Source organism: Elgaria multicarinata, chromosome 3 (assembly GCF_023053635.1).
Source record: "Elgaria multicarinata webbii isolate HBS135686 ecotype San Diego chromosome 3, rElgMul1.1.pri, whole genome shotgun sequence".
Taxonomy (NCBI): Eukaryota; Metazoa; Chordata; class Lepidosauria; order Squamata; family Anguidae; genus Elgaria; species Elgaria multicarinata.
The window spans coordinates 158,689,559-158,712,276 of record NC_086173.1 but is presented as its reverse complement, the minus strand read 5'-3'; the positions used below and the strand labels follow the sequence as shown (position 1 = coordinate 158,712,276).

At 46.6% G+C, this 22,718-nt stretch overlaps 2 protein-coding genes across 2 annotated transcripts in view; both read right to left on the bottom strand.

Annotated features, from left to right (window-relative positions):
- The window catches only part of LOC134396171 (zinc finger protein ZFP2-like), a 31,595-nt gene extending 31,307 nt beyond the window's left edge, over positions 1-288 (bottom strand). Inside the window, exon 1 of the mRNA XM_063122570.1 lies at positions 103-288. The gene's annotated coding sequence lies outside the window, so the exon portion shown is untranslated. The remainder of the gene's footprint in view (positions 1-102) is intronic.
- A 6,414-nt stretch (positions 289-6,702) lies between these two features.
- Positions 6,703-21,706, bottom strand: LOC134395644 (zinc finger protein 154-like). Its single transcript, XM_063121805.1, has 7 exons — positions 21,156-21,706; positions 20,966-21,065; positions 18,720-18,819; positions 16,357-16,439; positions 15,131-15,220; positions 11,509-11,632; positions 6,703-7,703 (listed from the first exon to the last, which is right to left on the bottom strand). The coding sequence occupies exons 1-7, from the start codon at positions 21,704-21,706 to the stop codon at positions 6,703-6,705; spliced, it is 2,049 nt and encodes a 682-aa protein (XP_062977875.1).
- Positions 21,707-22,718: the final 1,012 nt, after the last annotated feature.

The window sequence follows — 22,718 nt, the reverse complement described above, 5'->3', positions numbered from 1 at the left end:
TCTCCGGGGGACTAAGAGGCAAAGAGGACCTGCGCGAGATAGCGGCGAAGATTACAAAATGCCTCTGAGCATGTGCAAAGTGCCGTCCGTCCCACCCTTTACCTCCGGGTGTGGTTTCCAGACAGGAGGTCCTTTCTTCAAATAAATGCTTTTGGGGGTGGGGGGGAAGAAGCAGCAAAAGAAAGAAGAGATGGGGAAGGAAAGGCAGAAATGTAATCTTTCGAAGGCAGCTCCCAAGTCCAGCCTCTGAAAATCGTTGGGTCTTTAGGAGGAATGTCTACATTGCAAACTTAAACCGGTTAGACACCCACTGGCTTCCCCTAACGCGGAACCCTGGGAGTTGTAGTTCTGGCCACCGGGAGGGGGCGGTGTTTCTCTTTGGAAAGGCCCCTCCTCAACGCCCCCAAGACTACATTTCCCAGCGTTCCTTGCACGGAGATGGAACTCCTGATAGATGCAACTGATCGCAGCGAGCGCGTTTGGATCGGAAACCGGTTTTCAGAACAATAAACCTTCAAAGCGGCTACCAAAGCGGGGCATGGTTTAATATTTTTATTACGCGGTGCTGCAGCCTTCAAAACAAAACAAAACCACCCGCTTCCACTTCTGGAGTTTTGACTCTTTCAGGAACGGGGCAACCCAAACCCGGTGTGAAACCAGATTAAGCTGGTGCTGTGTAGACGACTCCACCACCACTCCCCGGCCAGGTATGAAGACGAGGCTTTGCCTAGATCTCTCACCTCCCTCGGTTGGGGGGTGGGGTGAGGGGGCAGCAATGGGGATTGCGCTCACTGTTCACATGGGCAGGGCCCGGATACAGAATACGGAGTCGGAAGAAGCGTGGCGGCCGCGGCTCAGCCGAGGGCGAATACGAGAGAGATGGCTTCTGCCTTCACTGAACGAGTAGCCAGGGCCCTCTGCTGGCCAGAAAGAGCAGGCTGAGAAGGCAACCATGCCGGATCAGGGGCGGGGGGAGCGGATAAGAACCAAGCAAATCGGATCGACATCGATTTCTGTCTTTTTTTTTTCTTCCGCTTTTTTTGACAGAGAGTGAAACTGTGGTGCTTAACAACTCTGTGATAATTTGAAAGTGCTTATTCCAAATTATTGTACTTTCCTTATTCCAGCTTTGTTGGAATATTATTAAACCAGTTATTGTAAACCGCTCAGAGAGCTTCGGCTATGGGGCGGTATAGAAATGTAATAAATAAATTTATTTTATTTATTTATTTTATTACATTTCTATACCGCCCCATAGCCGAAGCGCTCTGGGCGGTTCATAAAAGCTCAAAACAGTAAACATTAAAAGTATACAAAATTTAAAAACCATCAGAGACATAAAAAGAATATGAAAACAGCAGCATCCATTTAAAACAACAGTTCTGGGGTCCATTAAAAAACAAACTTAGTGTTGTTCAATGCCGTTAAATGCCTGGGAGAAGAGGAAAGTCTTGACCTGGCGCCTGAAAGATAACAATGTGGGCGCCAGGCGAGCCTCATCGGGGAGATCATTCCACAGTCGGGGGGCCACCGCCGAAAAGGCCCTCTCCCTTGTTGCCATCCTCCGAGCTTCCCTCGGAGTAGGCACTCGGAGGAGGACCTCAGATGTTGAGCGCAGTATTAACCCCAAGATATCAGGTCCATTTATATGAAAATGAGATATTACAAAAGCATTGAGGTATATCACTGTGCAGTTGACTTTTATTGGTTAAAATACAATAATACATGCAAAAGCAAAGCAAGAGCAAATATAATAATAATAATTCCTATGGCATAAAAAGCTATCTTTCATACCTCAAACACACGAGATGGAGTGAGCGGACCCAGTGGTGGGAAATAGGTGGGACAGAGAAAGTCTTGCAGGCCTGCAGAAAGAGTCCCTGGTCTTCTTGAAGCTGCAAATCTTCTCGAAGTTCCCTTTTATAAAAAGGGCTTTTTATAAGAAAATGAGATCCAGAAGTTCATTTCGCCTTCCATCTGGGCCCTCCTCCTCATGGCTCCATTCTTCGGTTATCAGCCTTGTGTCGGACAGGGGTGCAAACCTCTTGAGTTGTTGCTATGTGACTTTGATGTCTGCCTTCCATGTATGCTCTATTGTCTAACATCTGCTGCGCCAGGCTCGGGTGGGAGGGAGGAAGAGAGCTGGTGGCTTCTGGCCAAGGTCCTTGCTGCCTAGCCGGCGCAACTCACACTACAGCACCTGGAGGTTATCGGGGTTGCTGGGGAGCTAACTTGGTTCAGCTGTGGGAAAAGAAGGTGGGTCCCATCCCGGTGGAGAGGGGTCGTCAGAAGCCCGGGGTCATGGGGCTGGAGGGCCAAAGAAGAGATAAAAAGTCCCATGAAGAAGGGTATTCATCTTCCTTGGTGGTTTGTGCGTATGTCAAGTGAGAAGATCAGGTCCGAGGCAACCAAAAGGGGGTTGCTTGAAGTTAGAGAGGCTTTTTTATGTTTTAATTGTGGGTATCTTGGAGAAGGTCAGCCACCGTTGCGGTATTGGGGTAACGGCTAGCTGCTAGAACTTTTCCTCACCTTTCATAGAATCATAGAATAGCAGAGTTGGAAGGGGCCTACAAGGCCATCGGGTCCAACCCCCTGCCCAATGCAGGAATCCACCCTAAAGCATCCCTGACAGATACTTGTCCAGCTGCCTCTTGAAGGCCTCTAGTGTGGGAGAGCCCACAACCTCCCTAGGTAACTGATTCCATTGTCGTACTGCTCTAACAGTCAGGAAGTTTTTCCTGATGTCCAGCTGGAATCTGGCTTCCTTTAACTTGAGCCCGTTATTCCGTGTCCTGCACTCTGGGAGGATCGAGAAGAGATCCTGGCCCTCCTCTGTGTGACAACCTTTTAAGTATTTGAAGAGTGCTATCATGTCTCCCCTCAATCTTCTCTTCTCCAGGCTAAACATGCCCAGTTCTTTCAGTGTTTCTTCATAGGGCTTTGTTTCCAGACCCCCGGTCATCCTGGTTGCCCTCCTCTGAACACGCTCCAGCTTGTCTGCGTCCTTCTTGAATTGTGGAGCCCAGAACTGGACGCAATACTCTAGATGAGGCCTAACCAGGGCCGAATAGAGAGGAACCAGTACCTCACGCGATTTGGAAGCTATATTTCTATTAATGCAGCCCCAAATAGCATTTGCCTTTCTTGCAGCAATATCACACTGTTGGCTCATATTCAGCTTACGATCTACAACAATTCCAAGATCCTTCTCATTTGTAGAATCATAGAATAGCAGAGTTGGAAGGGGCCTACAAGGCCATCGAGTCCAACCCCCTGCTTTCTACCTCACTCCCTTTTCTCCAATTCCCTCTCCCTTCTACCCTTTCCCTTTTTAAAGACTTTTACCCAACAAGGCCATACGTGTTAGTTTTAGTGATGGTAATAAAGCTGCTTTGGTCCATAAATGTGTGTCTGTGTTTTGTTCCTTGAATATCTGGCTCGTCCCGGTTGTGGACGAGGCTAGGGAGGGGTTGCCTGGGAGTTCAGGAAGTTTGGTCCAGGAGCCTACCTTGCAGGGCTGTCAGATGGACCCTGACATCCGTTACAAGCCTCACTTGGGGTCATGAAGACACCTCCAAAGGTCTCGACGCCCCTGGTTCGAATTCTCACCCTGTCCCCTTTGGCACACTCCGCCAAGTTAATGACCATGTAAAGACTTCTTGGCAGGATGGTTGTTTTTGTCTTCTCCAGTTATTTAGTCCCCATCGTCCTGGAAATCATTCATCTTTCCCTTCTTGACTCTTGGCAGAATTGCATGCATTCTTTCCACTCAGCCAGGAGCAGCGATTTACATTCCATTTATGCAAGATAGAAAACAGACTTTATGCACAATAGAGCACAGTTAAAACTGCAGGAGCCCTGCCCTCTTTTGTATCTGGTCACTCTAGTATAACTCCTGCAGCTTTAACTGTTGCGATGACGATAGAATTTCACCAGGTGCTGCATGCCTACAAATGACACCCACTGAAGTTCCATTTTCTGTACCACTGCCCTGTCCCCCTTTTCATAGGGTCACCCTAGGCAATGTGACAACATGCCTAATCCTGTATGCAGAGAACCTCGAGGGGTAGTGCAGTTCAATAGCTAGAGTGCAGGACCTGAACTAGGAGAGGGCTTTCTCTGCTGTGGCACCTTGGAGGCCCAACCAGTGCTGGCATCTTTCGGTGCCATGTTGAAACATGGCTTTTTAGCAAAGCCTTTGATGGCTAAATTCACCAAGGCTGCCCTTAGTTTTAATTGTTTCTACTGCTTTTAAATTCCATACTGGTTTTAGCTTGATTAATGGTTTAATTTGTTTTTAGCTCTGTATATTTATTGTTTTATACGGTTCTTACGATTTCATCTATACGCCGCCCTGAGATTCCAGTGATATGGGGCAGGATACAAATGTTTTAATAAATAAATAAAATAAATAACTGGGCTTGAACCAAGGTGTGGAGTGGGGGGGGGGGAGGGATTCAATCCCAGAGTCAGCTGTGAAGCCGACTGGTGGAACACATATTTATTCATAGAATCGTAGAATAGTAGAGTTGGAAGGGGCCTATAACGCCGTCAAGTCCAACCCCCTGCTCAATGCAGGAATCCACCTTAAGCATCCACCTTAAAGAGTCCACCTTAAATGCAGTTCAGTGGGACTCACTCCTGAGTAAGTGTGTGTAGGATTCAACATTCTCCATCCACCTTCCCTTGTGCAATATGGACCTATTAACAGCTTAACAACAGTTAAAGCTGCAGGAGCTATACTAGAGTGACCAGATACAAAAGAGGGCAGGGCTCTTGCAGCTTTCACTGTTGTGATGAAGAAGGAATTTCACCAGGTGCTGCATGCCTAGAATCATAGAATAGCAGAGTTGGAAGGGGCCTACAAGGCCATCGAGTCCAACCCCCTGCTCAATGCAGGAATCCACCCTAAAGCATCCCTGACAGATGGTTGTCCAGCTGCCTCTTGAATGACTCTAGTGTGGGAGAGCCCACAAACTCACCAGGCAACTGATTCCATTGTCGTACTGCTCTAACAGTCAGGAAGTTTTTCCTGATGTCCAGCTGGAATCTGGCTTCCTGTCACTTGAGCCCGTTATTCCGTGTCCTGCACTCTGGGAGGATCGAGAAGAGATTCTAGCCCTCCTCTGTGTGACAACCTTTTAAGTATTTGAAGAGTGCTATCATGTCTCCCCTCAATCTTCTCTTCTCCAGGCTAAACATGCCCAGCTCTTTCAGTCTCTCTCCATAGGGCTTTGTTTCCAGACCCCTGATCATCCTGGTTGCCCTCCTCTGAACACGCTCCAGCTTGTCTGCATCCTTCTTGAATTGTGGAGCAATATTGACAGCAATATTTCTTCTCCCTTTCCCCCCTCCCCACAAATAGTTGTTTATGGAAACCATGACTTTTTGCAACTGTAGGACTGCAAGTCCCATCATCCCTAGCATTGGCTCTGTTCACCGGGGCTGATAGGACTTGCAGTTCAACAACATCTGGAGGGCCACACGTTCCTCAGCCCTGCTTTAGTTCCTTTCCAATGTTCTACCCAACTGTTTTATATACATACATACATATAATTTATATATATGAGTAGTTTCTAAATCAGTTTCCATTAGATTTTTACAGTGGTAGATTGTAATTCTGACTGTGTTTTGGAAGGCCACACCAGCCACAATATGAACGAGCCCCTTTGCATGAGCCGGGAAAACAATCTGAAAGTCTTGCATTAACCATAGTTCCCTGTTTCATCTATACTAGGAAATCGTGGCTAATAGCCTGGAAACAAGCTGGGTTTCAAACTCAGATTGTGGTTTAATATCTTGTTCCAAAGCTGTTAACCGCAGTTTTCTGGTTTGGATGAAACCATCTCGGTTCGGATAGTCAGTGACAGATTTCCTGTTTTGTTTGCCAACTCGTAAGAAGCGGTTGCAATCCCAGGCTATTTGTAACTCGGCTTATTCAATGATGGAAAAGCACAGTCTCCAAGACTAAATTAAACAGACATATTTGCCCTCCTTCTGCAACCTGTAACAAAGTCACAGAGGAGGAAATGTATAACTTACTTTGGATTTTTATGCTCCCAGTCAAAAATACCCAAAGGTAGTTGAGAACTACCAATGAATCTTTTAAAACTAGTGGGGGCATTTTTCTGAATGTTTCCCCAAATAACAACAACAACAACAACAACAACAACAAGAAGTTTGTGTATTTAGAAATTAGTAAATCAAGGATAAATAGTTTAGTCCTCTTCCTGGTGTCCTTGTTTTCTACATACTTTTAAATATTGGTGACCATTCAAGAATATGACATCCTATGTGAAGGCTTGGAGAAAAAGCTGGGAGAAGAGTCCAGAAAAAAAGGTTTTCCCCAAATTTCCCAAAAATCCCTGGAAAAAAAGACATAAAATCTATTTTTTAAGAAAATAAAAGTCCGGGTCCCCTTCCCTTCCTTTATGTTTTTTAATTTTTTTATCCATCCCATCTCTACACATCTCCCACTACCAGGCTTTGAAGTGGTACAGTACAGACTTTACCACTTTAATCTATGATCCCATTCTAAACAACTTACAGAATCACTTTGATTTCTTGTTGAAGCCGCCCTGCCCTGCACACCCCTCCCACCGCCGTTAATGTATTCATAAATTCTTGCTCCTTTTTCCAGCGAGTGACAAGTCTGTCTTTCAAGTAAAGAAAAGATTTCTCTCTCCACTTTACAGGATGCAATTAACTGTTTTCTCCCATGTGAATTCTCCGATGTCTAAGCAGTGTCACTTTCTGGCCAAAGCATTCCCCGCACTCCAGACACTCGTAAGGTTTCTCTCCCGTGTGGACTCTCTGATGTTTCATCAAGGTCTCCCTCTGATTAAAGCTTTTCCCACACCTGGGACAGGAGTAAGGTTTCTCTCCTGTGTGGACTCTCTGATGTCTTCTCAATTTGGCTTTCTCACTGAAGCGTTTCCCGCATTCTGAGCATGCATGCAGTCTCTCCCCCGTGTGGATTCTCTGATGTGCAACAAGACTGCTTTTCCGACAGAAACTCTTCCTGCACCATGGGCATTCATAAGGATTCTCCCCAGCGTGGATCCTCCGATGTCTCAGGAACTTGACTCTGTTGCAGAAGCTTTTCCCGCATTCCAGGCAGCCGTGTGGCTTCTCTCTTGTGTGGGTTTTCTGATGTGCCAGAAGGTTGTCTTTTCTTTGGAAGCTTTTCCCGCATTCCAGGCAGCCGTGTGGCTTCTCTCCTGTGTGGGTTTTCTGATGTGCCAGAAGGTTGTCTTTTCTTTGGAAGCTTTTCCCGCATTCCAGGCAGCCGTGTGGCTTCTCTCCTGTGTGGGTTCTCTGATGTGCCAGAAGGTTGTCTTTTCTTTGGAAGCTTTTCCCACAGACGGCGCATCCGTAGGGCTTCAAGCCTGTGTGGATTATCTGGTGTTTGTTGAGCTGGGATTGGTACTGGAACGTTTTTCCACACTGGAGGCACGGATGCTTCCTCTCGCTGTCGTGGGGCAGACGTTTGTGGAAGGTCCTCAACCCTTCCGCAAGCTGAACAGCCCCGCGCCGCCTCTGCATCGGCTTCCTCCCCTGAAGCCGCTCCAAATCACCGCCTCCTTTGCAGATCTCAGGTTCCATCGAAATATCAACGTGGGATCTTTCCGGGTACATCTCATGGGGCACAACCGTCTCAGGGATGTTCCACAGAAGAATCTCCTCTTTGATCTCCTCTACTGCTGCATGATCGGAGGGACAGGGAAGGAACCCAGATCAAGTAGGGAAGAAAGGCGGGATGGGGAGAAAAATATAAAAAATGATGGAAATGAAGAAACAGGAAGCAGAAACAGTACAAGGCACCCTTGATTTCTCAGGAGATGCCCTCAACCTCTTCTCCGCCACTCCACCGCTATCCTTATCGCCTTTCAAGGTGTGTCAGGAAGAGAGCAAGGAATACGAGTTGAGTCCTGTAGCCAGCAGGAAATTAATCCAGAAGCAAGGTACTAGTCCACATGATCCAACACAAAGGAAGTTCAACAGGAAAAAGCAAGGGGGTGGAGTTAGACAGGGTGGGAAGATACAGCACCAAGAGTTCGCAGAGGACAGAAGAACAAAGACTGGGAATTTGCAAACAGCAGGAAAATAGGACCAGTCATGGCTAGTTTCATCACCTTGATGGCTGTGACTAGCTAGCATCAAGTCGTGACTACTAAAATAGTTCTACCTGTTCTGTTCTGAACCAGTGCCTGGGCACGGTAATGGACTGGATGAGGGCTAACAAACTGAGACTCAATCCAGACAAGACGGAGGTACTGTTAGCGGGTGGTTCATCTGTCCGGCGAGGTGATGTTTGCCCTGTCCTGGATGGGGTTGCACTCTCCCTAAGGGATCGGGTCCGTAGTTTGGGGGTGCTCTTGGATCCAGAACTGTCACTTGAGGCACAGGTGAACTCAGTGGCAAAGAGCACCTTTTATCAACTTAGGTTGATATACCAATTACGCCCTTATCTGGACAGAGATAGCCTAGCTACAGTTATCCATGCTCTGATAACCTCTCGTTTGGATTACTAAAATGCGTTATACGTGGGGCTGCCTTTGAAAATGGTCTGGAAGCTTCAGCTGGTACAGAACAGGGCAGCCCGTTTACTAACAGGGACTGGCTGGCGAGATCACATTACGCCAGTCCTTTTACAACTTCATTGGCTGCCAGTCCAGGTCCGGGCCCGATTCAAAGTGCTGGTATTGACATTTAAAGACCTAAACGGTTTGGGGCCAGGTTATTTGAAGGAACGCCTCCTCCCATATGTACCTACCCGGACCTTAAGATCATCTACAGGGGCCCTTCTCCGTGAGCCCCTGCCAAAGGAAGTGAGGCAGGTGGCTACTAGGAGGAGGGCTTTCTCCACTGTGGCACCCCGGTTGTGGAATGAGCTCCCCAGAGAGGTCCGCCTGGCACCTACACTGTACTCCTTTCGTTGCCAGCTGAAGACCTTTTTATTCACTCAGTATTTTAACACTTAATTTTAACTTAAATTTAAATTTTACTGTTTTAACTCTGTATTTTAATCTTATATCAATTTTGCTGCGTGGTTTTATCCTGTTTGTGCTTTTTATACTGTATTTTGTATTTGTGCTTTTAACCTGTTGGTTGTTTTATTATGGTTTTAATTTTTGTGAACCGCCCAGAGAGCTTCGGCTATTGGGCGGTATAAAAATGTAATAAATACATAAATAAATAAATAAATAAATAAATACCTTGCACCTCAGTTCCAAACTCCCGAGGCGGTTAACTACACGTTTAAAAGTTGTAATTGTAGCAAAAACTACATAAGAATCTAAAGCAGATGGAGAGCAAACTGAGAAAAGCCAATAAGACTGCCACTAATAGCACACGCGCAAGCAGAGGGCTTGAGTGAGACCACAAATTGGTTTTTCCAGGAAAATGTTTGGTTGGAAGAAAAAGTTGGTCTGAATCGGCTACAAAACATGAAAATTATGCCGGGTTAATTTTACGGGGTGTACAAACATCGCCAACATTTTTCCAATGGCCCAAAGTAGTTATTTATTTATTACATTTATATCCTGCCTTTTTCCTTCCAAGGCGGCGTACATAATCCTCCGCCTCTCCATTTTATCCTCACAACAACAACCCTGTGAGGTAGGCTGGGCTGAGAGTCTGTGACTGGCCTAAAGCCACCCAATGGGTTTCCATGGCCGAGTGAAGACTAGAACCCGGATCTCCCGACTCCCAGTCCACACTCTAACCGCTATACCATACTGTCACTACTCCGCACTGGCTGAACTTAAAAATCAGGGGAGAACTTAAATAGGCACAATCCTAGGATGATGATTATATGCCCCTGAACTCTGAGGCTTGCAAGCATCCTATGCAGGATGGGAGGAGCATCAGAGGGGCTTTTGCCCAACTAGCAAAAGGATTTTTGGAGAGGGATGGGAGGGACGCTGGGGAGGCCTCAGGTTAGGTCATACCCTGGCCTCTCCAGTCTCCCCGCCCCCCTCCTGGCTAACCGAAATGCCCACTTTACCTCCTCTTAGAGGTCAATTTCCAGACCTAAGGCACTGCAGTTCTTTCCATGAGGGAGAAGGAGGTCAGACCACCCCCCATTGCCTCTGACCTTTGATCTGGGAATCTGAAATATCCAGTGCCCGCTCAGACACTGCCTAGGGGGGGCGTGGGATTTCTCTCTCCAAGAGCAATCCTTTACATTTTTACTCAAAAGTATGTCCCAGGGAGATCAAGGAAGCTTACTGCTCAGTCAGTGAGTACAGGAATGAAGCCTTAAGTCTGCTTCATTGCTATATTCAAACAATTTCAGAGCTTCACTTGGAACTTGTAGGTGGCTGCCAGGAGCAGGGCCTTTTCTGCTGTGGCACCCCGGCTGTGGAATGAGCTCCCTAGAGAGGTTCGCCTGACACCTATGTTATACTCTTTCCGATGCAGAACTTTTTATTTTCCCAGTGTTTTGACATTTTACCATCTTAGTCTTTTAACTTTCCTAGTTTAAACCTCTGTATTGCTGCTTGGTTTTATTCTGGTTGTACTTCTATATTTTGCTTTGAAATTTATTTTATTTTTATTTCTTATTGCATTTATATCCCGCCTTTTTTCCTCCAAGGAACCCAAGGCGGCGTACATAATCCTCCTCCTCCTCTCCATTCTATCCTCACAACAACCCTGTGAGGTGGGTTGGGCTGACAGTCTGTGACTGGCCCAAAGTCACCCAGTGGGTTTCCATGGCCGAGTGGAGACTCGAACCTGGATCTCCTGACTCCCAGTCCAACACTCTAGGCACTATACTGACACTGGTTCACTATACCACATTGTGCTTTTACATTGCAGTTTAAGTTTTATACTTTAAATTGTACTTCACGGTTTTGATTTTTGTGAGAGTTTTGGCTATTGGGCAGTACAGAAATGCAATAAACAAATCATAGAATCATAGAATAGCAGAGTTGGAAGGGGCCTACAAGGCCATGGAGTCCAACCCCTGCTCAATGCAGGAATCCACCCTAAAGCATCCCTGACAGATGCTTGTCCAGCTGCCTCTTGAAGGCCTCTAGTGTGGGAGAGCCCACAACCTCCCTAGGTAACTGATTCCACTGTCGTACTGCTCTAACAGTCAGGAAGTTTTTCCTGAAGTCCAGCCAGAATCTGGCTTCCTGTAACTTGAGCCCGTTATTCCGTGTCCTGCACTCTGGGAGGATCGAGAAGAGATCCTGGCCCTCTTCTGTGTGACAACCTTTTAAGTATTTGAAGAGTGCTATCGTGTCTCCCCTCAATCTTCTCTTCTCCAGGCTAAACATGCCCAGTTCTTTCAGTCTCTCTTCATAGGGCTTTGTTTCCAGACCCCTGATCATCCTGGTTGCCCTCCTCTGAATACGCTCCAGCTTGTCTGCATCCTTCTTGAATTGTGGAGCCCAGAACTGGACGCAATACATAAATAAACTTTTTTTAAAAAAATCAGAATCAAGTCTTAAAATGGCTCCAGCTAAAGATGGGGAAGGAAAAGAGACCTTGACTTACCCGGAGATGACCCATTCCCATAGTTATCTTGCAGGATTTCCCTGCGGAGCGCTCTTTGACTTGGATCGAACGAGGCCTGTTCCCCCTCCGTGAAATGCACAGCCAGCTCAAAGTCCACGGAGCCCTGGAACAAGAAGAAGCCCGCCCCACTACACAGTAATTCAGCCCAAATCTGGAGCTTTAGAAGAGTATTGGTGATGGAAGGAGGAGGAAACAGAAATAATTAAATTATTATTGCAGGGGTGGGGAACCTCGGGCCCCAGGGCCGAACTCGGCCCTCTGAGGTTCCCGAGACGGTCACACCCCTTCCCCTCAACCACCAATTGTTTGGTGATTTTCCAGCTTCTTTGGACCTGCCCTCTTTTGCCTTCAGCTCCGCCCACCCCAAGAGTTTCTCTGGAATGGAATTTGGCCCCCAGGCTGAAGGAGCCCCAACACTCCTCTAGTTTCAGATGGAAGATAAGGCCACGCTAGAAACATGCGTTTTCTTGAGAGAGCCCCAGTTTGGTGGGAAAGTGACACGTGCCACAACATTCCCTGTACGCAGAAATCTAGTGTGTCAGGGCGAAGGCTAGGCCAGCATTTGTCTCCCTCTTATGCTAGTTTTCTATGTAGGTGGATTTTTTAAAATTTTATTGTACAGGGGAGCGTTCTACAGTGTAACCTCCCATTTGCGTTCTGAAGCGATACCGTCGCAGATTTCTCTCCTCGGTGAAAACTAAGCCTCAAAACATGGGCATGAAACTCCCACCCCCATTCATAGGAATGTGGGCAGGAGGAGAGGTTTCTACACAGAAAACAGCATGTATAAAGAGAAATATCAGAGTTGCATAATCTGAGAGTGTCTTGGACTGCAAGAAGATCAAACCAGTCCATACTCCAGGAAATAAAGCCAGACTGCTCACTTGAGGGAATGGTATTAAAGGCAAAACTGAAGGACTTTGGCCACGTAATGAGAAGACAGGACACCCTGGAGAAGAGGCTGATGCTAGGGAAAGTGGAAGGCAAAAGGAAGAGGGGCCGACCGAGGGCAAGATGGAGGGATGATATTCTGGAGGGGACAGACTTGACCTTGGGGGAGCTAGGGGTGGCAACGGCCGACAGAAAGCTCTGGCGTGGGCTGGTCCATGAAGTCACGAAGAGTCGGAAGCGACTGAACGAATAAACAACAGCAAATGGAGAATGTGGATAGGGAGACATTTTTGTTCCTCTCAAAATATTGGAAGCCAAAGGGGCCAATCCCATGAAGCTGGGAGATTCAGGACAGAGAAAAGGAAGGACTTCTTCACACAGTGCAGAGTTAAACTATGGAACTCACTACCACAAGATGGCCACCAGTTGGGATGGCTTTAAAAGGGGGTTGGATAAATTCCTGGAAGAGAAGGCTATCAATGGCTACTAGACCTGATGGCTGTGCGCTACTTCCAGTATCAGAGGCACTAAACCTGTATACACCAGTTGCTGGGGAATATGGGTGGGAGGGTGCTGTTGCACCATGTCTTGCTGTTCATCCCTGGCCGATGGCTGGTCGGCCACTGTGTGAACAGAGTGCAGGACTAGATGGACCCTTGGTCTGATCTAGCAGGGCTCTTCTTACGTTCTTATAGTTGGAACATCGAATCTTGGCATTAGGGAAGCCATGTTGGTACTGGAGTTGAACTGTTCATAAAGAAAAAATCTTGTGCCAGGTGTAGAAATAGGATTCACTCTGGGCGAACTTTGAAACGGCAAGTTCCTCTTAAAGGACAGACAGGAAAGAGCTAGCCTAACCACAGAAACTATAAAAAAAAACACCTGCGGTCGGCTAAATTTCCTATTGAGTCAACAAAGCACTGTGCACATGCTCAGTTATTTCAAGTCTACGTGACCAGCGCTTGCTAATAAAAGCGAACCACACCCAACATTGGGCAGAAAAGTGCTCCTTGGCAGAGGTGCGTTTTTCTCCGTTGCAACGTACATTCCCGTCTATCAAAATAAGGGTGTGTTGAAACCTGGAAAACGTCTTCGTAATGTTTGGGCCACGACACATATAATACTAGTTTAAGCCAGGGCCAGCCTAAGACAATTTGCTGCCTGAGGTGGGGTGGTGGCATTTCCCCCTGAGTCAAACCAATCAAGTCATTCTGGCACCGGAGACACATAATCCCACAACTGCCCCTCTTGAACCAACAATGCAAAAGATAGTATCTAACAAAGTGATTTTGCTGCTCTCTCACAACACCCTAAATCAGCTGCCCAAGGCAGCTGCTTCATTCTGCCTAACGGGTGGGCCGGCCTTGAATTTAGCTGTTTCTTTCTTCTTTCTATTTGTAAACTTGTGATGTTTATGGCTTATAATCATTTGGGTTTGGTTTTTTTTGGTGTTATATTAGTTAAGGATTTCTGCATTTGTAGAAGTCACTTCAAAACTACTTTTTGCGTTGAAACACAACATGTAAATGTAGCAATAATGAAACTTTTTGAGCTTTATGTTCATAGAAGCATAGAATCATAGAATAGCAGAGTTGGAAGGGGCCTACAAGGCCGTCGAGTCCAACCCCCTGCTCAATGCAGGAATCCACCCTAAAGCATCCCCGACAGATGCTTGTCCAGCTGCCTCTTGAAGGCCTCTAGTGTGGGAGAGCGCACAACTTCCCTAGGTAACTGATTCCATTGTCGCACTGCTCTAACAGTCAGGAAGTTTTTCCTGATGTCCAGCTGGAATCTGGCTTACAGTCACTTGAGCCCGTTATTCTGTGTCCTGCACTCTGGGAGGATCGAGAAGAGATTCTGGCCCTCCTCTGTGTGACAACCTTTTAAGTATTTGAAGAGTGCTCTCATGTCTCCCCTCAATCTTCTCTTCTCCAGGCTCAACATGCCCAGTTCTCTCAGTCTCTCTTCATAGGGCTTGCGGCTCATCTTTTTTCCTCTTGATTTTTTTTAACATTCTATCCCAATAGTCTGATTTTAAGAAGTCTGAGAGCTGCTGTCAGTTCAGACAACACTTTTCTCTACGCAGTGGGAAAACTCCACTCAACAGTTGAGGTACTCCCCACGCAACATGTTCTAACTCCACCATTGCGTGACTGTGGGCTCCCGTGGAGTTGAGTAAAACTCCATCACGACGTTTGATTGACAGTTCTTCCGCCCTCTCAGTCCTCCCAATGGTATCCCATCAGCCATTGCTGCAAAAAAGACCCAATCCCAGCGGCTCTCCTAGAGGGGCACTCGGTCCTTTCGCCGCTCCTGCAAGGGTGCTCGGTAGCCAGTGGGAAGGTCCACTGAATGTAACAGAAAACGCAACAGTGACGCAGAGGTTTAAAAATCAGATTTAAAACAGCAAGTTAAAAGACTAGGATGGTAAAATGTTAAAATACTGGGAAAATAAGGTCTTCACCTGGTGTTGGAAAAAGTATAACGTAGGTGGCCAGGCGAATCTCTCTAGGGAGCTCATTCTACAGCCGGGGTGCCACAGCAGAAAAAGCCCTGCTCCTGGTAGCCACTTGCCTCACTTCCTTTGGCAGGGGCCCACAAAGAAGGACCCCTGAAGATGATCTTAGGGTCTAGGCAGGTACATATGGGAGGAGGGGATCTTTTAGATAATCTGGCCCCAAGCCATTTAAGGCTTATACAGTATACTTACTTCATCCTCCTGTGGCGACCCAGGCAACTTATTAATAGCTTGACAAACGGATGCCAGCCGACCAGTAAGACTAGACGAACAGTCTGCCATCTGGAGAAAAAAACATGCATCAGTTAAGAGCAGACCTGGCAAAGACCAACCTACTAATATTTTAAGTATTACCAGAGATTACAGCTCAGTTCAGTCAACACAGTGTGAAAACTCCACTCAGTGGTTGAGTTTGTAGAAGCTGCTCCCCACACAACACGTTCTAACTCCACCATTGTGTGACTATGGGCTACCGTGGAGTTGAGTAAAATCCATCACGACATTTGATTGACACTTCCTCCGCCCTCTCTCCTCCCCCAGACCTCCCGATGCTATCTCATCAGCCATTGCTTCAAAACAACAATCCCGGCGGCTCTCCTAGAGGGGCACTTGCTCCTTTCGCCGCTCTTGCCAGAGATCTCTGTAGCCAGTGGGAAAAGTCCACTCATCACAATGGAAAACAACACAGAGCCTGCCACACAACACAACGGTTGTGCAGGAACTCTCCTCTGCACAGCGTGGATATTCTGCATGGAGTGTTTTCTAAAAAAAACCACTCCACAGTGGGGTGGAGCTTTCCCTCCAGACAACATGTTTCTCAAGAGTGGTGTAAAAACTCCACCGTGGAGTTCGAAAACCACCACTGAGAAACGTGTTGTCTGAACTGAGCCAGTGATGATTATGGCTTCGGGTTTTTCGTGTGTGTTATATTAAGGATTTCTGTCTTTGTAGAAAGGAAAGGAAAGGAACCTCTCGTGCAAAGCACTTGAGTCATTGCTGACTCCTAGAGGGACGCCAGCTTTCGCTGACGTTTTCTTGGCAGGCCTTATAGCGGGGTGGTTTGCCGTTGCCTTCCCCGGCCGTTATTACCTTTCCCCCAGCTAACTGGGTACTCATTTTACCGACCTCGGGAGGATGGAAGGCTGAGTCGACCCAAGCCGGCTGCCTGCACGTCAAAACTACTTTTTGTGTTGAAAAGCAACACATAAATGTAGCAATAATGAAACTTCTTGAGCTTCATGGTCTTGAGGTTCAACCTTTTTCCTCCTGATTTTTTAACCTTCTATCCCAATAGTCTGATTTTAAGAAGACTGAGAGCTGCTGCCATTTATATAGGTTTGCTGTTCCTTCTCTTACAAAGTCTTCCACAAATCTCTGATGAAGTGAAGCCGACCTCCTCACCCAAAATATATACCTACCTCCGTTGGCCCCGGTTTGACCAATTCCTGTTCCTCAGGGGGAATCAATGATGTGGAATGATCAGAGGAAATTAGTCTACCATCTGTAAAAGACAGAAGGATTTGTGTGGGGGTTTTATGTCTTATATTTAAATCCCACCTTTCTATTAAAAAAATATCCAAGTCAGCTGGCAACAATAAAATCCACAACAGGGAATAACCAATGCATCCAACATAATAGGCACTAACACATTAAAACGCCACAAAATCAGATAAAGATTTTTTTTTTAAAAAAAAAAAGGAAAACACTGTAAACACTTTAATTAAATTTAAAATACATGCTGAAACGTATTGAAAATTCTTATTAAAAGCAGAAAAGAACAAATGCTTGTTTAAATAAAAAATGAAAAGGGTTTTGTCTGTGGGCAGGAAGTCATCATTAACAAAGCTAAGTGAGACCTGGGCAGGATCTACACTACTGGTTTAAAGCGCTTTATAACAAGTTTTGACAACTTTATCTGGAGTGAGTCCTGGGCCCCAACAGTTGTCAAAACTGTTATAAAGTGCTTTAAAGCAGTAGTGTAGATCCTGCCCTGCTCAGTAGGGAGTACCAAAGTCTGGCTGGGCACATGGAGAAGACCCTTTCTTGACACTTCAGATGCTACCGGGACGAAGAGAAGGTCCTCTCTGGAAGGTCTCAACACCCAGGCAGGCTTTTACAGGAGAAGATGGTCCTTCAAAGTGTTGGTCATTACCTTTAAAGCCCAACATGGTTTGGGTCCAGGTTACCTGCAGGGTCGCCTTCCCCTGTACAATCCGCCCCACACACTCAGGTTCTCTGGGGAGAATTTCCTTCAGTCAGCCAAAACTAGGCTGGCAACTGTTACCCAGAGAACCTTTTCTTCTGCTGCCCCCGGATTGTGAAATGGGCTGCCGGAGGAGATTCGTCAACATAATAATAATAATAATAATAATAATAATAATAATAATAATAATAATATACATAAAACTGAATTAAAAACATAGTATACATTATTAAAACAGCCTAAAAACCTAAAATTCCACAGGATAGGCCTGCCGGAAGAGATCAGTCTTTATAGCTTTCTTGAATGCTAGTAGACTGTTAAGTTGATGAGTCTCCTCCAGCAGGCCATTCCACAGTCTGGGAGCAGCAGAAGAGAAGGTCCTCTGGGTAATACCTGTCAGCCTAGAATCTACTGGCTGGAGTAGATTCTCCCCAGAGGACCTGAGTGTGCAGGGCGGATTGAACGGGAGAAGGCGATCCCGCAGGTAGCCTAGACCCAAACCATGTAGGGCTTTAAAGGTGATAACCCACACTTTATACTTCGCCCTTAACACTCCCCCCAAGCTTAAGACAGATATAAAGACTAGCCTCTTCTGGCAGGCCTACCCAGATGGATTTTAAGCCAAGAATTTTAAGACGTCTTGTTTGTTATTTTGATATTGTATTGGTTTTATATGCTCTTTTAATTAATTTTATGTATTTGATTTATATTGTATTTTGTACTAATGTTGTTCCCTGCCTCGATCCAAAGGGATGATGATGATGATTCAAAATGAGAGCTTGAAAGGGGGAGGCAGCAACTGGCAGCCCAGAGGGACATGTCTGCCTCACTAAGCAATTTCTGACTTGCCAGTGGTCAGACAATTCTTCCTCTTCTCTTAACGGAAACAAAGAACATTCCATACAGCCATGTAAAGGGGCACAGAAGTGAATGAGGATGTCAGCGGCTGTAATGCTGGTGAGGGGATGCATGTCATTTATTTATTTATTTATTGCATTTCTATACCACCCAATAGCTGAAGCTCTCTGGGCAGTTCACAAAAGTTAAAACCAGGGGGAACTTCGGTTAGAGCCTTTTTTCCTGAGACACTACATTTCTACATGCAGGGAATGGAGGAGCCTTCCACCATGCAGTCTGAAGTGGCACAGCCCAGATGTAGGATTCCCCACCTCAATTAGATGTTTTGATAGGACTTTGGCATCTAATCCAGCAAGGCATTATTATTTAGATTTTTAAAACTTAAAAGGCCCTGCCTCAGCAGAAATTGTACATGTAGAAAAGTTTGAGGGAGTGGGTAGGCTCATGTAGCCTAGGTTAGAGCCATAGGCTATTGACCTGATATGCTAACTTTCTACATGCAGGGAGTTCGGTTTGGTTTCGGTTTTTAAATTTTATATAGGCAGCCTTCTGTCAAGCGATCCCACACCTAAAGTCTGAAGTGGTACAGCCCAGCAAGACTGCGTGGCTCAGTACTAATTCTCCGTAAAGGAGGGCTATGTTTTACTGCTGCATTTCCCTGTTCTTCCTTGCTTCAAGAAACAAGTCAACACTCCTCCAGCACAGTCACCATCCCCCTACCTAGCGATCCAACGTCTTTATCATCCCTCTCCTTGGCCTCCGTGTCCAACGCTCTCTTCCCAAGGTCCAGTGGATTCCAAATCGCACCTTTTGACGGCACCTGAAACAGCAGGGAGACATCCGGTGAGATTTGGGAGACGCGGTATGAATCGTGCTGCAACCAGAGCCGTGTGTATTCTAGATTTGGAGAGGATTATTTATTACAAGAACCTCAAAAAGGCATAGAAGGGTCCCTCCCAACGACCCTGCGAGGTAGGCTAGGTGACAAAGGAGCGATTCACACACCCTTTTGCAACCAGTGAGCTTCAGGGGATTTGAACCTGGGTCTCCCTCGTTCACGTCTGACACTTTAACACAGTCTTCCCCAACGTGGTAGCCTTCCAGACGTGTTGGACTGCAACGCCCACCATTCCCTGCCAGCATGGCCATGTGGGGAGTTGCAGTCCAACACCAGGCTGGCTGCTCTAATCACTACCCCGCATTTCTTTAGAACAGAGGTGGGCAGCTTCTTTTGAACCGGGGGTCCCTCTCTGAACCGAGAGGGATGAAGTAAAAGGCACAACCGGATGGAGTAAAGGGCACAAGGAAGTAAAGGAAGGGACTCTGAAGGACCGGCTCCTGCAGGTGCCTGCTGAGTGCACTGCATCCTCTAGAATTCCTGTGTTATCTCCAATCTGTGGTAAGAGATAACAAAGCTTAGCTTCCGGGAATAACATGGAGCTTCCTCTCCTGCCTCCTCCCCCTAGCTCTGGCAGCCTCCAAGCCAGGGGACAGAGTTGGGGAGAGGCCTGCGGAGAGAGACTAATCCTTGAGGCCCAGTATTGGGAGAAAGGCGGGATCGAAATAAATATCATCATCATCTATTTATATCCTGTTTTTTCCCCTGTACTGGGACTCAAGATGGTTTACAAGATTAAAACATGTATAATTAAAACATATAAATGTAAATTTACAAGAGTTAAAATCAGGGTGGATTTGATTTCAATCATGATTTCAATCACTACTCAGAAAGACCCGATTTAATCATGTGACTCCCCCCCCTACAAAAACGTGTACTCTTCCTCTCTATATTTTACACAACTCAGAGTTACCAATGATTCATTCTTGCTGATATAATCTTAATATTTACAACCAGATGAAGGTTTCATTTTTAGAATAGCAACTTTTCAAATTAGTTTTACAGTTAGATATATATAAAAATACTGATTTGGTTATACTGTTAGAAACTCGTCATAGATAATTATGAAATTATTGCGAGGTGAACGATCTCCAGTTTAATAGGTTAATCATTCATATTTGGACAACCTTTCTGCTGTACCTTATTGGAAGGAGAAAAATAATCTTACAGAAACCTCTGGAAGAGCACGGCATTGTGAATGGATTAATGGAATTCATTTACCAAAAAATTTAAACAGCCTCATGCTACATAATTAAAAACTAATCCTTATTTCATGATGAATAACCTTGGACTATCATGTATCTTAAATAGAAAACTATCTTTAAATAGATTTTTCCTCAAAAAGCATTTTATTTTAAAAAAAAAATTGATTAAAATTTTAAAAAAATCTGATTAAAATTTTTAAAAATCTGGTTTTTTAAAAAAATCATTGTTTTTTATCCACCCTGGTTAAAATAGAATTAAACCTGCAGTAAAATTAAAAACACGTTTAAAAATTAAAAAAAACTAACAGATTAAAAGGGGAAAGAAAAAAAATCATCATCATTCTGTAGCTTAGAGTATGTCAATCACTCCTCTCCTAGCAACCATGACGTCCTATAATATTCGCAGCCTCCCCATTGAACCTCCCCAGTGTACGTCCGCTGTGCTCCCCATGTGTGTGCTTTTAAGCCCTTAAGAAAATAAAATCACACTGCAGACCAGGGCTGGCCCTACCATTGGGCAGAGTGAAGTGACCACCTCAGGCAGCAGATGCTGGGAGGCGGCAGCGTGGCGCTGCAAGAGAAAGTTGTGGGTCCTGCAGCCTGGACAGCGTCTCCCTAAGCCAGCTTGCTGTCGTCAAGTGTGAGGGAGGATGCTGTCCTGTTGCAAGAGTTAAGAAAGATTCAACTGCCGGTCCAGTCAGCTTTTGTACATGGGATGAGAGGGGCACCATCTTGACCGTCACCTCAAGCAGCAAAACGTCCCAGCCCGGCCCTGCTGTAAACTAGCCCAAATGAGACCGAAATACCAAGAGGGGCCCAAACCGTTCTGCTGAGATCATGCATTTTCGATACTGAACCCTCACCTGCCATTTCCACACATCAGCCTCTTGCTGGCTCATCAGGAAAGCTTCCACCAGGGCCGTCGTCTCGATGCCGTTCTCCGGGCCGCATTCCCGGACCCAGCTCCGCATTTCCGGGGGGAGGATGGCCAGGAACTGCTCCAGGATTAACAGCTCCAGGATCTGCTCCTTGCTGTGTCTCTCCGGCTTCAACCACTGCCGGCAAAGCTCCTGGAGTTCACTGTAAATCCTACGCGGATCTTCCGTTTCCCTGTAGCAGAACTGCCGGAAGTGCTGGCGCTGGGCCTCCGTTTGGATGGCTTCCCCTCGCAAGATGGCGGCCTTCACCTTCCCATAATCCCCTCTGTCTCTGGCTTCCAGGCCATCAAAGGCCTGTTTGGCTTCTCCACTCAACGCCGGCAGTAGCCAGGCCGCCCACTCTTCTCTGGGCCACCGGCAGGCTTTGGCCACATGCTCGAAAGAGGCCAGAAAAGCCTGGGTGTTGTCCCAGGGCCCAGGGTCTCTCAGCTCTGGGTTCCCCCATGCCAACTGAGGGGAATCCAGAGCCTTCAAGAATTCCTGCCACTGGGCTTCCCATCCCTTGGCGACTCCTCCATCAGGGACTTGCGTCACTCTTTGGGGCGCTAGGCACCATGGAAGCTCTCCAACGCAACCAGGTAGAGTGGCGGCGGGACCCTTTCCGCTCCCTCCCAGCACCTTCCCCGTGCTAAGGCTCGCCGGGGAAGTCCACGGCTCCATTTTCATCCTTCGCAAAAGCTTCCACTCCTCTGGGTCTCAGCTGTGTATCCAAACCCCGTCTTGGTCCAAAAGCGTCGGGAGGAAAGAGTCCAGGCAAAGCCCGTCAAGCCAGCTCAACTGGCCATTCCGAGGAGTGCGGCGAACCTTTCATTGACAGCACGGTGGTTACCGAGGGCTTGAATGTCAGCCTGTTCAAGAGAACCCCAGGTTTATGAATGAGCATTTGCCATTGTGGCAAAGAATAAAACCTCCCTGAATAGAGGCAGGATATCTGAGTAGCAGTAGCTGGAGACAGACCACAGGGGAAGCCTACCTGTAAGCGTTAAAAAGAGAATAGACGGCTGTGTTACAGACACAGTTACTGGGGTCGCACAACACGCTAACCCACACTCAATGGTTGATTGTGGGTTGTTGTTGAACCCTGGGTTGGTGTGTTGTCTGAATCCAGAACACTTTCTGCAGGGTGGCTTGTTCATCATGTAGTGTGGCTTATTCGTCTCAAACAAACCGCCTTGAGAAGAGATTGATTTTTGTGGGTTGTTCAGGGTGGCTAACAAGCTACCCTGCGTGGTCAACAAGCCACCCTACAGAAAACATCCCAGGTTCAGAGAACACCCACAGTTCAACAAACAACAACCCAATACTCAGCCACTAAGTTAAGTTAGCAGCTCTATTCACACAAACACAGGGGCAGGGAGGGAAACCACTATACACAACCGGGCCTCATACTACTCCATGGATAAATCCGTGTCCCACAACCCCTGCTGCCAGTTATCCCCGTGGCCATCGCGGCAGGGAAAGGCGCACCACCGGTTGCTATGTGAACCACAGAGAAAGTCCGCGCTGGGTAGAACATCATTGGAAGTGGCAGATGCTCTAGGCGGCAGTCTCTATGGTTGCGGGGCTATTCCAACAGGGTGGCCGCCGCAAACTATGAGGAGCCTGACAGATGACACAGAAACCATCCCTGCAGTTAAAGCTGCAGGAGCTATACTAGAATGACCAGATTTAAAAGAGG